The sequence below is a fragment of the Oncorhynchus gorbuscha genome, linkage group LG15 (genome assembly GCF_021184085.1).
Source record: "Oncorhynchus gorbuscha isolate QuinsamMale2020 ecotype Even-year linkage group LG15, OgorEven_v1.0, whole genome shotgun sequence".
Classification (NCBI taxonomy): Eukaryota; Metazoa; Chordata; class Actinopteri; order Salmoniformes; family Salmonidae; genus Oncorhynchus; species Oncorhynchus gorbuscha.
Genome location: NC_060187.1, coordinates 9,870,376 through 9,884,349, shown reverse-complemented (window position 1 = coordinate 9,884,349; position 13,974 = coordinate 9,870,376). Strand labels below are relative to the sequence as shown.

The 13,974-nt window shown below is 44.9% G+C and overlaps 1 protein-coding gene across 1 annotated transcript in view; it reads left to right on the top strand.

The window, feature by feature from the left end:
• Positions 1 to 1,104: 1,104 nt before the first annotated feature.
• LOC123996459 (DENN domain-containing protein 1B-like) overlaps positions 1,105 to 13,974 on the top strand; it is a 42,913-nt gene continuing 30,043 nt past the window's right edge. The window contains exons 1-4 of the mRNA XM_046299829.1: positions 1,105 to 1,203; positions 6,103 to 6,138; positions 7,473 to 7,517; positions 9,103 to 9,189. Of these exons, the coding sequence (XP_046155785.1) occupies positions 1,105 to 1,203; positions 6,103 to 6,138; positions 7,473 to 7,517; positions 9,103 to 9,189 (267 nt within the window). The remainder of the gene's footprint in view (positions 1,204 to 6,102; positions 6,139 to 7,472; positions 7,518 to 9,102; positions 9,190 to 13,974) is intronic.

The window sequence follows — 13,974 nt, the reverse complement described above, 5'->3', positions numbered from 1 at the left end:
CAGGACCCTGGTTAATAGTTCAGTATTTAGAGATTAGGGTGCCATTTGGGATGCTGAAATGCCTCACCATGCAGTCTCCCAGCCAAACCAACCCTTAGCAGGCAGCAAACTGCCCTAATCCCCACAACCTGCTCCACATTACCCCTCCTCATTTCACCATGAGACATGTCTGGAACAGGTAGGATTAAACACACTTGCCCAGTCGAGTGTGTTCTTTCCCCTGTCGTTCAGCCTCGCTCCATACCTCCTTTTCTCTCTCTCTCTCTCTCTCTCTCTCTCTCTCTCTCTCTCTCTCTCTCTCTCTCTCTCTCTCTCTCTCTCTCTCTCTCTCTCTCTCTCTTCTCTCTCTCTCTCTCTCTCTCTCTCTCTCTCTCCCTCTCTCCACCCCTTTCTCTCTCTCCCTCTCTCCACCCCTTTCTCTCTCTCTCTCTCCACCCCTTTCTCTCTCTCCACCCCTCCACTCCACCCATTTCTTTCTCTCTCTCCACCCATTTCTCTCCCTCCACCCCCCCCTTTCTCTCTCTCTCTCTCCCCTCCACCCCTGCTCTCTCTCTCTCCACCCCTGCTCTCCCCCCTCTCTCTCTCTCTCTCTCTCTCCCTCCACCTTCTCTCCCTCCACCCTCTCTTTCCCTCACCCCTCCAACTCTCTCCCACTCTCCTCTTGCCCTCCCCTCCCTCTCTTTCCCTCCCCATCCCTCTCTTCCCCTTCCCCTCTCTCCCCCTCTCTCTTCCTCACCCCTCTTTCTTTCCCTCCCCCTCTCTCCCTTCCCATCTGCCTCCACCTTCTCTCCCACACCCCATCCCTCTCTCTTCCTCCCTCCCTTCCCTCTCTCCCCCTTGCCCTCACCCCTCTCTTTCCCTCCTCCCTCCCCCTCTTTCCCTCCCTCCCCCTTTCTCCCCCTCCCTCTCTCACCTCTCCCTCTCTCTCTCCCTCACACTCCCTCCCTCCCTCCCCTCCCTCTCTCCCACCCCTCTCACTCTCTTCCCCTCCCCTTTCCTCTCTATTTCTTTTCCCTCTCTTTCCCTTCCCTGTCTCTCTCCCTCCTCCCTCCCTTTGTTTTCACTCCCTCTCTACCTCGGGTCTGTAATGCTGTGTTGTAATTTATGTTGCAGTTTATTGACGGCCGTCTGGCCAAGCTGAACGCGGGAAGAGGCTTCACTGACCTGTTCGAGGAGGAGATCACTGAGGAGGTTTCTGTGGAAGTGAGTGGCAATTCACTACATTACACCAATACACCACACCAGTATACTACACTACTGCACCACTACACTACACCACTACACTACACTGGTACACCACACCAGTATACTACACCACTACACTACTACACTACACCACTACTGCACTACTCTACACTACCACACCACTACACTACTACACCACTACACTACACCACACCACTACACTACACCACCACACCACACCAGTATACTACACTACTACACCACTACACTACTATGACACCACACCACTACACTACCACTACACCACTACTACACAACACCACTACTCCACTACCACACTACACTACCACTATTACATCACTACACTACACCACTACTACACTACTACACCACTACTACACCGCACCACACCACTACACTACACTATTGCACCACTATACTACACCCCTACACGACACCACCACACTACACTACACCACTAAACCACTCTACACCTACAACGCTACACTACTACACTACTACTACACCACCACTACTCTACACCACAACACCACTACCACTACTACTACTACTACACCACAACTACACTACACCACACCACCACACTACACTACTACACCACTTCACCAATACACTACACCACTTACACCACTACACCACTACACTACACCACACTTACACCACTACACTACTACTACACCACTTACTGCTACAACACCACTACACCACTACTCTACACCACTACTACACTGAACCACTACACTACTACTACACTACACCACTACACTACACCTACACTACACCACTACTACACCACTACACCACTACTAGACTGCACCACAACTACCACACTACACTACTACACTACTACACCACAACACTACACCACTACTACACTACACCACCACTGCTACAACACTACACCCTACACTACTACACTACTACACTACACTACACCACCACTTCACTACTACACCACTACACTGCACTACACTACTACTACACTACACCACTACACTACACCACTACTACACACTACACTACTACACCACTACACTACACACTACTACACCACTACTGCACTACACCACCACACTACTGCACCACTACACTACTACACCACCACTACACTACTACACTACTACACTACACCACTACACTACTACTACACCACTACTACACCACCACACTACTGCACCACTACACTACACCACTACTACCACTACACTACTCCACTACAACACTACACTACCACTACTTACACCACTCACTACACTACACCACTACTACACTACTACACCTACTACTACACATACTACACCACTACTACACCACCACAACACTACACTACACTATTGCACCACTATACTACACCACTACACTACACCACTACACTACACCACTACACTACCACACCAGTATACTACACTACTACACCACTACACTACTACTACACCACACCACTACACTACACTATTGCACCACTATACTACACCACTACTACACCACTACACTACACTACTACACCACACTACACCTCTGCACCATTAAACCACTATACTACACCACTATGCTACACCACTACACTACACCAGTCCCGTAAAATTCAAGTTATCAGCGTGTCTCATCACAATCACTTTCACATCTCCGTGTCTTTCATTATGTGTGCGTTTGATGTCTTGCAGGTAATTCCAAGTCTTATCAACAGTGGGTGCACACCGTCAAGGTATACAAAGATGATATGCAATTAAAATGAATTGAGTGTATTTTAGTTTAGTCTATCTCTTTGTTTAGTAAACAAAGCAAACTGAAGATGCTAAGAATGTGTTTTCTGTGTGGTTTGATCCATAGAGAAAACACACTGTCCGTACACACGGCTTATGTTTGTATGGACATTCAGACGTCTGTTGGGTAGTGTGGTGGATGGAAATCCTGTGTGTGTGTGCGTGCGTGCGTGTGTTAGTGTGTGTGTTTGTGCGTGCGTGTGTTTGTGTGTGTGTTTGTGTGTGTGTGTGTGTGTGCGTGTTTGTGTGTGTGTTTGTGCGTGCGTGCGTGTTAGTGTGTGTTGTGTGTGTGTGTGTGTGTGTGTGTGTGTGTGTGTGTGTGTGTGTGTGTGTGTGTGTGTGTGTGTGTGTGTGTGTGTGTGTGTGTGTGTGTGTGTGTGTGTGTGTGTGTGTGTGTGTGTGTGTGTGCACGTGCGCACAGGTAAATGACAATTATGTGTTGTGTGTGTTGCAGAGAGCGGAGCGCTGATCAACACTGCGGTGACCAAGGCAAGTCCAGCTGTGGAGACGGCCTATAGAAGGCTGGATCTACCATACAGTCCCTGCCAGACATCCTCTGATATGTTCAAATACTGGAGCTGCTCTTGATTTAGTTTGGAACCACTGGAATAGTCCCAAAAGTGCAAATTCCAAGGCAAATCAAGCACACCTCAAATACTTTCATATGGGACAGATATAACATGTATTTGTCTCATGTCTGCTCCCAACCCTAAGACGTGTATAAGGTCATACAGGTTGTCACTCTGAAAAGATATGGGATGCTGGTAGAATTCTGAAAGGTAGAGTACTGGGATGCTGGTAGATTCTGAAAGGTAGAGTACTGGGATGCTGGTAGATTCTGAAAGGTAGAGTACTGGGATGCTGGTAGATTCTGAAAGGTAGAGTACTGGGATGCTGGTAGCTGGTAGATTCTGAAAGGTAGAGTGCTGGTAGCTGGTAGATTCTGAAAGGTAGAGTACTGGGATGCTGGTAGCTGGTAGATTCTGAAAGGTAGAGTGCTGGTAGCTGGTAGATTCTGAAAGGTAGAGTACTGGGATGCTGGTAGCTGGTAGATTCTGAAAGGTAGAGTACTGGTAGCTGGTAGATTCTGAAAGGTAGAGTACTGGGATGCTGGTAGCTGGTAGATTCTGAAAGGTAGAGTACTGGTAGCTGGTAGATTCTGAAAGGTAGGGTACTGGGATGCTGGTAGCTGGTAGATTCTGAAAGGTAGAGTACTGGGATTCTGGTAGCTGGTAGATTCTGAAAGGTAGAGTGCTGGTAGCTGGTAGATTCTGAAAGGTAGAGTACTGGGATGCTGGTAGCTGGTAGATTCTGAAAGGTAGAGTACTGGGATACTGGTAGATTCTGAAAGGTAGAGTACTGGGATGCTGGTAGATTCTGAATATCTGATGGGTAGAGTACTGGGATGCTGGTAGATTCTGAATGGTAGAGTACTGGGATGCTGGTAGATTCTGAAAGGTAAAGTACTGGGATGCTGGTAGATTCTGAAAGGTAGAGTACTGGGATGCTGGTAGATTCTGAATATCTGATGGGTAGAGTACTGGGATGCTGGTAGATTCTGAATGGTAGAGTACTGGGATGCTGGTAGATTCTGAAAAGTAGAGTACTGGGACGCTGGTAGATTCTGAAAGGTAGAGTACTGGGATGCTGGTAGATTCTGAAAGGTGAGTACTGATGTACTGGGATGCTGGTAGATTCTGAAAGGTAGAGTACTGGGATGCTGGTAGATTCTGGAAGGTAGAGTACTGGGATGCTGGTAGATTCTGGAAGGTAGAGTACTGGGATGCTGGTAGATTCTGAAAGGTAGAGTACTGGGATGCTGGTAGATTCCGGAAGGTAGAGTACTGGGATGCTGGTAGATGTCATTGTTCTACTAGAACTGTTCTAGTATTGGTAGATGTACAAAACCAGTCAAATGTTTGGACACACCTACTGTACTCATTCCAGGGATTTTTCTTTATTTTCACCATTTTCTACATTGTAGAATAATAGTGAAGACATAAACTATGAAATAACACACATGGAATCATGTAGTAACCAAAAAAAGTATTTTAAAAAAGTCTTAAACAAATCAAAAGATTTTTCAAAGAAGTCACCCTTTGCCTTGATGACAGGTTTGCACACTCTTGGCATTCTCTCAACCAGCTTCATGAGGTAGTCACCTGGAATGCATTTCAATTCACATCTGTGCCTTGTTTAAAGTTAATTTGTGGAATTTATTTCCTTCTTACAGGAGATAGCCCTATTTGGTAAAAGACCAAGTCCATATTATAGCAAGAACAGCTTTAATAAGCAAAGAGAAACAACAGTCCATCATTACTTTAAGATATGAAGGTCAGTCAATCCGGAAAATGTCAGGAATTTGAAAGTTTCTTCAAGTGCAGTCGCAAAAACCATCAAGCACTATGATGACACTGGCTTTCATGAGGACCACCACAGGAAAGGAAGACCCGGAGTAACTACTGCTGCAGAGGATAAGTTCCCCAACAAACCTCCAGGCTGGGTAAGTGCTATTTGACCAAGAAGGAGAGTGATGGTGTGCTGCATCAGATGACCTGGCCTCCACAATCACCTGACCTCAACCCAATTGAGATGGTTTGGGATGAGTTGGACCACAGAATGAAGGAAAAGCAGCCAACAAGTGCTCAGCCAATGTGAGAACTCCTTCAAGATTGTTGGAAAAGCATTCCAGGCGATGCTGATTGAGAGAATGCCAAGAGTGTGCAAAGCTGTCAATGCAAAGGGTGACTTTTTTGGTTACTACATGATTCCATATGTGTTATTTCATAGTTTTGATGTCTTCACTATTATTCTACAATGTAGAAAATTGTAAAAATAAAGAAAAACCCTTGAATGAGTACAGTAGGTGTGTCCAAACATTTGATTGGTACTGTATATGTGTGTGTGTTTGCTTTCCTGTGTTTGTCTCTGTGTGTTTCTCTCTCTCTCTCTCTGTGTGTGTGTGTGTGTGTGTGTGTGTGTGTGTGTGTGTGTGTGTGTGTGTGTGTGTGTGTGTGTGTGTGTGTGTGTGTGTGTGTGTGTGTGTGTGTGTGTGTGTGTGTGTGTGTGCACGTGCGCGTGCGCGTGTACGCGCGCACAGGTAAATGACAATTATGTGTTGTGTGTGTTGCAGAGAGGCGGAGCGCTGATCAACACTGCGGTGACCAAGGCAAGTCCAGCTGTGGAGACGGCCTATAGAAGGCTGGATCTACCATACAGTCCCTGTCAGACATCCTCTGATATGTTCAAATACTGGAGCTGCTCTTGATTTAGTTTGGAACCAATGGAATAGTCCCAAAAGTGCAAATTCCAAGGCAAATCAAGCACACCTCAAATAGTTTCATATTTTTATTAACATTTTATTTTATTTAACTAGGCAAGTCAGTAAAGAACAAATTCTTATTTTACAAAGCCAGCCTCCCCTGTCCAAACCTTCCCCAAACCTGGACGACGCTGTGCCAATTGTGCGCCGCACTATTGGACTCCCCATCACGGCCGTTTGTGATACAACCCAGGATCGAACCAGGATCTGTAGTGCCTTAGACAACTGTGCCACTCGGGAGCCCATAATTGGACAGACATGTATTGGTCCCATTTCGGGTCCTAACCCTAAGATGTATATTAAGTCATACAGGTTCTCACTTTGAATATCTGAAAGGTACTGAGATGGTGGGAGCTGGTAGATTGTGTGTGTTTGTGATGCCCTTTCCTTTGTGCAGTGTTGTATAGTTGACTTTCATGTCCAGCCGTGAAGGCTTTCATGTCCAGCTGGGTAGGCTTTCATGATGGGTTGGCTTTGATGTCCAGCTGGGTAGGCTTTCATGTCCAGCTCGGTAGGCTTTCATGTCCAGCTCGGTAGGCTTTCATGATGGGTAGGCTTTCCTGTTCAGCTGGGAAGACATTCATGATCAGTAGGCTTCCCATGTCCTGCTCGGTAGGCTTTCATGATTGGTTGGCTTTCATGTCCGGCTGGGAAGACTTTCATGATGGATAGGCTTTCATATTCAGTTGGGTAGGCTTTCGTGTCCAGCTGAGAAGACTTTCGTGTCCAGCTGAGAAGACTTTCGTGTCCAGCTGAGAAGACTTTCGTGTCCAGCTGAGAAGACTTTCGTGTCCAGCTGAGAAGACTTTCGTGTCCAGCTGAGAAGACTTTCGTGTCCAGCTGAGAAGACTTTCGTGTCCAGCTGAGAAGACTTTCGTGTCCAGCTGAGAAGACTTTCGTGTCCAGCTGAGAAGATTTTCGTGTGTAGCTGAGAAGACTTTTGTGTGTAGCTGAGAAGACTTTTGTGTGTAGCTGAGAAGACTTTTGTGTGTAGCTGAGAAGACTTTTGTGTCCAGCTGAGAAGACTTTCGTGTCCAGCTGAGAAGACTTTCGTGTCCAGCTGAGAAGACTTTCGTGTCCAGCTTCAGTCTTTGTCTTTTGCCCAGGGGATGTTACACCAGAACAGTGTCGAATATTAATGGAGCCTGTGTTTTTTTCTAATGTCTGTGTTTTTCCTACAGGCCAAGAGTCATGCCAAGAGGGGCATTCGCAGGCTTAAACAAAGGGTGAGCTATGTGATTTCAAACCTCTCCAGGGCTTACATACACAAATAAAAAATTAAGTCGCTCTGGATAAGAGCGTCTGCTAAATGACTTAAATGTAATGTAAATGTAATAATCAAACTTTATTTGTCACATGCGCAGAATACAACAAGTGTAGGCTTTACTGTGAAATGCTGACTTACAAGCCCTTAGCCAACAGTGCAGTTCAAGATGTGTGCATGTCACAAATGTGGACACGCACGCTCACACACACGTGCATACACACACACACACTGTTGGTTATGGAGTTTGTGCTCACTCAGAGATGAGTTTAGTTCAGGAGTGTACATGTTTACCCAGCATCCCTCTGGCTATAGCCTGTCATGTCAACCAACCACAGCCCTAACCCATATTTTATCAATGACCCGCTGATTCCTTCAAAGCTAATATTATAAGATTAATGTCTCCATAAGCCTGATGGCTTTCGTTTGAACTGAGTGTCAGAGAGAGGCTGAGGAGAGGGGCGCTGGATGACGAACAGGTTCTCTCCAGGCTCTATTTTTCTGTTTTAAACAGATTTGACCTGACCACACTCAAAATACACATGTTATAGGATCTTTTACATACAACGTGACACGCTCACTCAAATATTTTCTTTCTCTCTCTCTCTCTTTCTCTGTCTTTCTCTCTCTTTCTCTGTCTTTCTCTCTCTCTCTCTGTCTTTCTCTCTTTCTCTCTGTCTTTCTCTCTATCGCTCTCTCTCCCCCTTCTCTCTTTCTTTGTCTTTCTGCTCCTCTCTCTCTCCCTTCTCTTTCTTTCTCTCTTTCTTTCTCTTTCTTTCTCTCTCTCTCCCTTCTCTCTCTCCCTTCTCTCTCTCTGTATTTCTCTCTATCGCTCTCTCTCCCACTTCTCTCTTTCTTTGTCTCTCTGCTCCTTCTCTCTCTCTCTCCCTTCTCTCTCTCTCTCTTCTCCTTCTCTCTTTCTTTCTCTCTTTCTTTCTCTCTTTCTTTCTCTTTCTTTCTCTCTCTCTCCCTTCTCTCTCTCTCTCTCTCCCTTCTCTCTCTCTCTCTCTCCCTTCTCTCTCTCTCTCTCTCCCTTCTCTCTCCCCCTTCTCTCTCTCCCTCTCTCTCTCTCTCCCCCTTCTCTCTCTCCCTTCTCTCTCTCTCTCCCTTCTCTCTCTCTCTCCCTTCTCTCTCTCTCCCCCTTCTCTCTCTCCCTTCTCTCTCTCTCTCCCTTTTCTCTCTCTCTCTCCTTCTCTCTCTCTCTCTCTCTCTCTCTCTCTCTCTCTCTCTCTCTCTCTCTCTCTCTCTCTCTCTCTCTCTCTCTCTCTCTCCTTTCTCTCTCTCTCTCTCCTCTCTCTATTTGCTCTCTCCTCTCTCTCTCTCTCTCTCTCTCTTTCTCTCTCCCTCTGTCCCTCTCTCTCTTCTCTCTCTCTCTCTCTCTCCTTTCTCTCTCTCTCTCTCTCTCCTTTCTCTCTCTCTCTCTCCTCTCTCTATTTGCTCTCTCCTCTCTCTCTCTCTCTCTCTCTCTCTCTCTCTCTCTCTCTCTCTCTCTCTCTCTCTCTCTCTCTCTCTCTCTCTCTCTCTCTCTCTCTCTCTCTCTCTCTCAGGAAGAGGAGGAGGGTAGACCAATCTGTTCAGGGTCTCCCACCAGCACCAAGAGTCTTTCGCCACGGAGAATGGAGAAGAAGAGACAGGTTGGTGAGATACACACACACACACACTATTCCCACAGTGCTTTCAGAGAGTATTCATACACCTTCACTTTTTCCACATTTTGTTGTTACAGCCTGAATTTAAAATGTATTAAATGTAGATTGTGTTGTCATACAATACCCCATAATGTCAAAATGGACATGTTTTTTTGAAAAATGTATTAATTAATCAAAAATGAAATGTCTTGAGTCAATAAGTATTCAAACCCTTTGTTATGGCAAGCCTAAATAAGTTCAGGAGTAAACATTTGCTTAACTAGTCACATAATAAGTTGCATGGACTCTATGTGCAATAATAGTGTTTAACATGATGTTTGAATGACTACCTCATCTCTGAACCTCTCACATAAAATTATCTGTAAGGTCCATCTGTTGAGCAGATTCAACCACAAAGACCAGGGAGTCTTTCCAATGCCTCGCAAAGAAGGACACCTATTGGTAGATGGATGGCGTATCAATACACCCAGTCACTACAGAAATGTAACCATGAGGCCAATGGTGACTTTAAAACAGTTAGAGTTTAATGGCTGTGATAGGAGAGAACTGAGGATGGATCAACACATTGTAGTTAATCCACAATACTCACCTAAATTAGAGTGAAAAGAAGGAAGCCTGTACATAATAAAATATTACAAAACATGCATCCTGTTTGCCACAAGGCTTTAAAGTAATTTTGTAAAACTGTAAAAAATGTAGCAAAGCAATTAACTTCTTGTCCTCAATACAAAGTGTTATGTTTGGGGAAAATACAATACAATACATCACTGAGTACCACTCTTCATATTTTCAAGCATGGTGGTGGCTGCATCATGTTATGGGTATTGTTAACTTCTTGCTGATCAGTGGGACGCTACCGTCCCGCCTGGCCAACATCCGGTGAAATTGCAGAGCGCCAAATTCAAATTTAATATTAAACATGAAATCACAAGTGCAATACATCAAAATAAAGCTTAACTTGTTGTTAATCCAACCGCCATGTCAGATTTCAAAATGTCTTTACGGCAAAAGTAAACCATGCGATTATATGAGGACAGCGCCCAGTACACATGCATAACAAATCATTTTCAACCAGGGAGTTGCGAAAGGAAAGTCAGAAATAGCGATATAATATATGCCTTACCTTTGAATTTCTTCTTCTTTTGGCACTCCAAAAGGTCCCAGTTACATTACAAATGGTCCTTTTGTTCGATAAACTCCTTCTTTATATCCATAAAAACTCAGTTTAGCTGGCACGCTTCAGTCAATAATCCATTCGTTTTCCCTCCTTCAAAATGGATACAAAAAGAATCCCAAACATTTTTACATTTTTATTTAACCAGGTAGGCTAGTTGAAAACAAGTTCTCATTTGCAACTGTGACCTGACTAAGATAAAGCATAGCAATTCGACACATACAACAACATATGGAATAAACATGGAACAACATATACAACAACACATGGAATAAACAAAGCATACAGTCAATAATACAGTAGAACAAAAGAAAACAAAAAGTCTATATACAGTGAGTGCAAATGAGGTAAGTTAAGGAAATAAATAGGCCATGGTGGCGAAGTACTTACAATATAGCAATTAAACACTGGAATGGTAGATCGGCAGAAGATGAATGTGCAGGTAGAGATACTGGGGTGCAACGGAGCAAAATAAATAAATAAATACCAGTATGGGGATGAGATAGGTAGATAGCCCATCTGTAAACAGCCAATATATGTACAGTTGCAGTGATCTGTAAGCTGCTCTGACAGCTGGTGCTTAAAGCTAGTGAGGGAGATGTGAGTCTCCAGCTTCAGAGATTTTTGCAATTCGTTCCAGTCATGTGCAGCAGAGAACTGGAAGGAAAGACGACCAAAGGAGGAATTGGCTTTGGGGGTGATCAGTGAGATACACCTGCTGGAGCACATGCTACGAGTGGGTGCTGCTATGGTGACCAGTGAGCTGAGATAAGGCGGGGCTTTACCTAGCAGAGACTTGTAGATAACCTGTAGCCAGTGGGTTTGGCGACGAGTATGAAGCGAGGGCCAACCAACGAGAGCGTACAAGTCGTAATGGTGGGTAATGTATGGGGCTTTGGTGACAAAACAGATTGCACTGTGCTATACTGCATCCAGTTTATTGAGTAGAGTGTTGGAGGCTATTTTATAGATGACATCGCCAAAGTCGAGGATCGGTAGGATGGTCAGTTTTACGAGGGTATGTTTGGTAGCATGAGTGAAGGATGCTTTGTTGCGATATAGGAAGCCGATTCTAGATTTAATTTTGGATTGGAGATGCTTAATGTGAGTCTGGAAGGAGAGTTTACAGTCTAACCAGACACCCAGGTATTTGTAGTTGTCCACGTATTCTAAGTCAGAGCCGTCCAGAGTAGAGATGCTGCACGGGCGAGCAGGTGCGGGCAGTGATTGATTGAATAGCATGCATTTAGTTTTACTTGCGTTTAAGAGCAGTTGGAGCCCACGGAAGGAGAGTTGCATGGCATTGAAGCTTGTCTGGAGGTTAGTTAACACAGTGTCCAAGGAGGGGCCAGAAGTATACAGAATGGTGTCGTCTGCGTAGAGATGGATCAGAGAATCACCAGCAGCAAGAGCAACATCATTGATGTATACAGAAAAGAGAGTCGGCCCGAGAATTGAACCCTGTGGCACACCCATAGAGACTGTCAGAGGTCCGGACAACAGGCCCTCCGATTTGACACACTGAACTCTTTCAGAGAAGTAGTTGGTAAACCAGGCGAGGCAATCATTTGAGAAACGAAGGCTGTCGAGTCTGCCAATAAGAACGTTGTGATTGACAGAGTCGAAAGCCTTGGCCAGGTCGATGAATACGGCTGCACAGTGATGTCTCTTATCGATGGCAGTTATGATGTCGTTTAGAACCTTGAGCGTTACCAATAAACTTTTCCAAACAAGTCAATTAACGTTTATAATCAAACCCAAATACGCAAATAAATTATCAAATTTAAGATGTTATTGTCCTTACCAGAGAAAAATACCAAAGAACGCGCGCATTCACGCGCTTGGAAACACTACAGACAAAATGGGAGCCACCTAGAAAAACTACAATTTCCCATAAACCAGTTTTTGGGATGTTTTTTTGGGATGGTTTGTCCTCGGGGTTTCACCTGCCATTTCAGTTATGTTATACTCACAGTCATTATTTTAACAGTTTTAGAAACGTTAGAGTGTTTTCTATCCACATCTACCAATTATATGCATATCCTAGCTTATGGGTCTGAGTAGTAGGCAGTTTACTTTGGGCACGCTTTTCATTCGGACGTCAAAATACCCCTATCCCAAAGAAGTTAAGGACTGAGGAGTTTTCACAATAAAACATCAACTGAATGGAGCTAAGCACAGGCAAAACCCTCGAGGAAAACCTGGTTCAGTCTGCTTTCACCTTTCAGTTAGACAATAACCTAAAACACAAGGCCAAATCTATACTGAAGTTGCTTACCAAGAAATCAATGAATTTTCCTGAGTGGCAGAGTTATAGTTTTGACTTAAATCTACTTGAAATTTATGGCAAGACCTGAAAATGGTTGTCTAGCAATGATCAACAACCAATTTGACAGACCTTGAAGAATTTTGAAAAGAATAGTGTGCAAATGTTGTGCAATCCAGGTGTGGAACGCTCTTCGAGACTTACCCTGAAAGACTCACAGCTGTAATCTCTGGCAAAGGTGCTTCTACAAAGTATTGACTCAGTGACGTGAATACTTAAGTAAAGGAAATATTTCTATATTTCACCTTCAATAAATGTGTCGAAGAACATGTTTTCACTTTGTCTTTATGGGGTATTGTATCGACATGGGGGAAAGAAAATAATCAATGTAATACATTCTTAATTCAGGCTGTAACACAACAAGACGTGGGGAGAGTATGAATACTTTCTGAAGGCTCTGTATGTCCTCTACCTCTTCCCATCTCTCTCTCTCTCTCTGTCCTCTACCTCTTCCCATCTCTCTCTCTCCGTCCTCTACCTCTTCCCATCTCTCTCTCTCTCTCTGTCCTCTACCTCTTCCCATCTCTCTCTCTCCGTCCTCTACCTCTTCCCATCTCTCTCTCTCTGTCCTCTACCTCTTCCCATCTCTCTCTCTCTCTGTCCTCTACCTCTTCCCATCTCTCTCTCTCTGTCCTCTACCTCTTCCCATCTCTCTCTCTCTCTCTCTGTCCTCTACCTCTTCCCATCTCTCTCTCTCCGTCCTCTACCTCTTCCCATCTCTCTCTCTCTGTCCTCTACCTCTTCCCATCTCTCTCTCTGTCCTCTACCTCTTCCCATCTCTCTCTCTCTCTCTCTGTCCTCTACCTCTTCCCATCTCTCTCTCTCTGTCCTCTACCTCTTCCCATCTCTCTCTCTCTCTCTCTGTCCTCTACCTCTTCCCATCTCTCTCTCTCCGTCCTCTACCTCTTCCCATCTCTCTCTCTCTGTCCTCTACCTCTTCCCATCTCTCTCTCTGTCCTCTACCTCTTCCCATCTCTCTCTCTCCGTCCTCTACCTCTTCCCATCTCTCTCTCTCTGTCCTCTACCTCTTCCCATCTCTCTCTCTCTCTCTGTCCTCTACCTCTTCCCATCTCTCTCTCTCTGTCCTCTACCTCTTCCCATCTCTCTCTCTCTCTCTCTGTCCTCTACCTCTTCCCATCTCTCTCTCTCCGTCCTCTACCTCTTCCCATCTCTCTCTCTCTGTCCTCTACCTCTTCCCATCTCTCTCTCTCTCTCTGTCCTCTACCTCTTCCCATCTCTCTCTCTCTGTCCTCTACCTCTTCCCATCTCT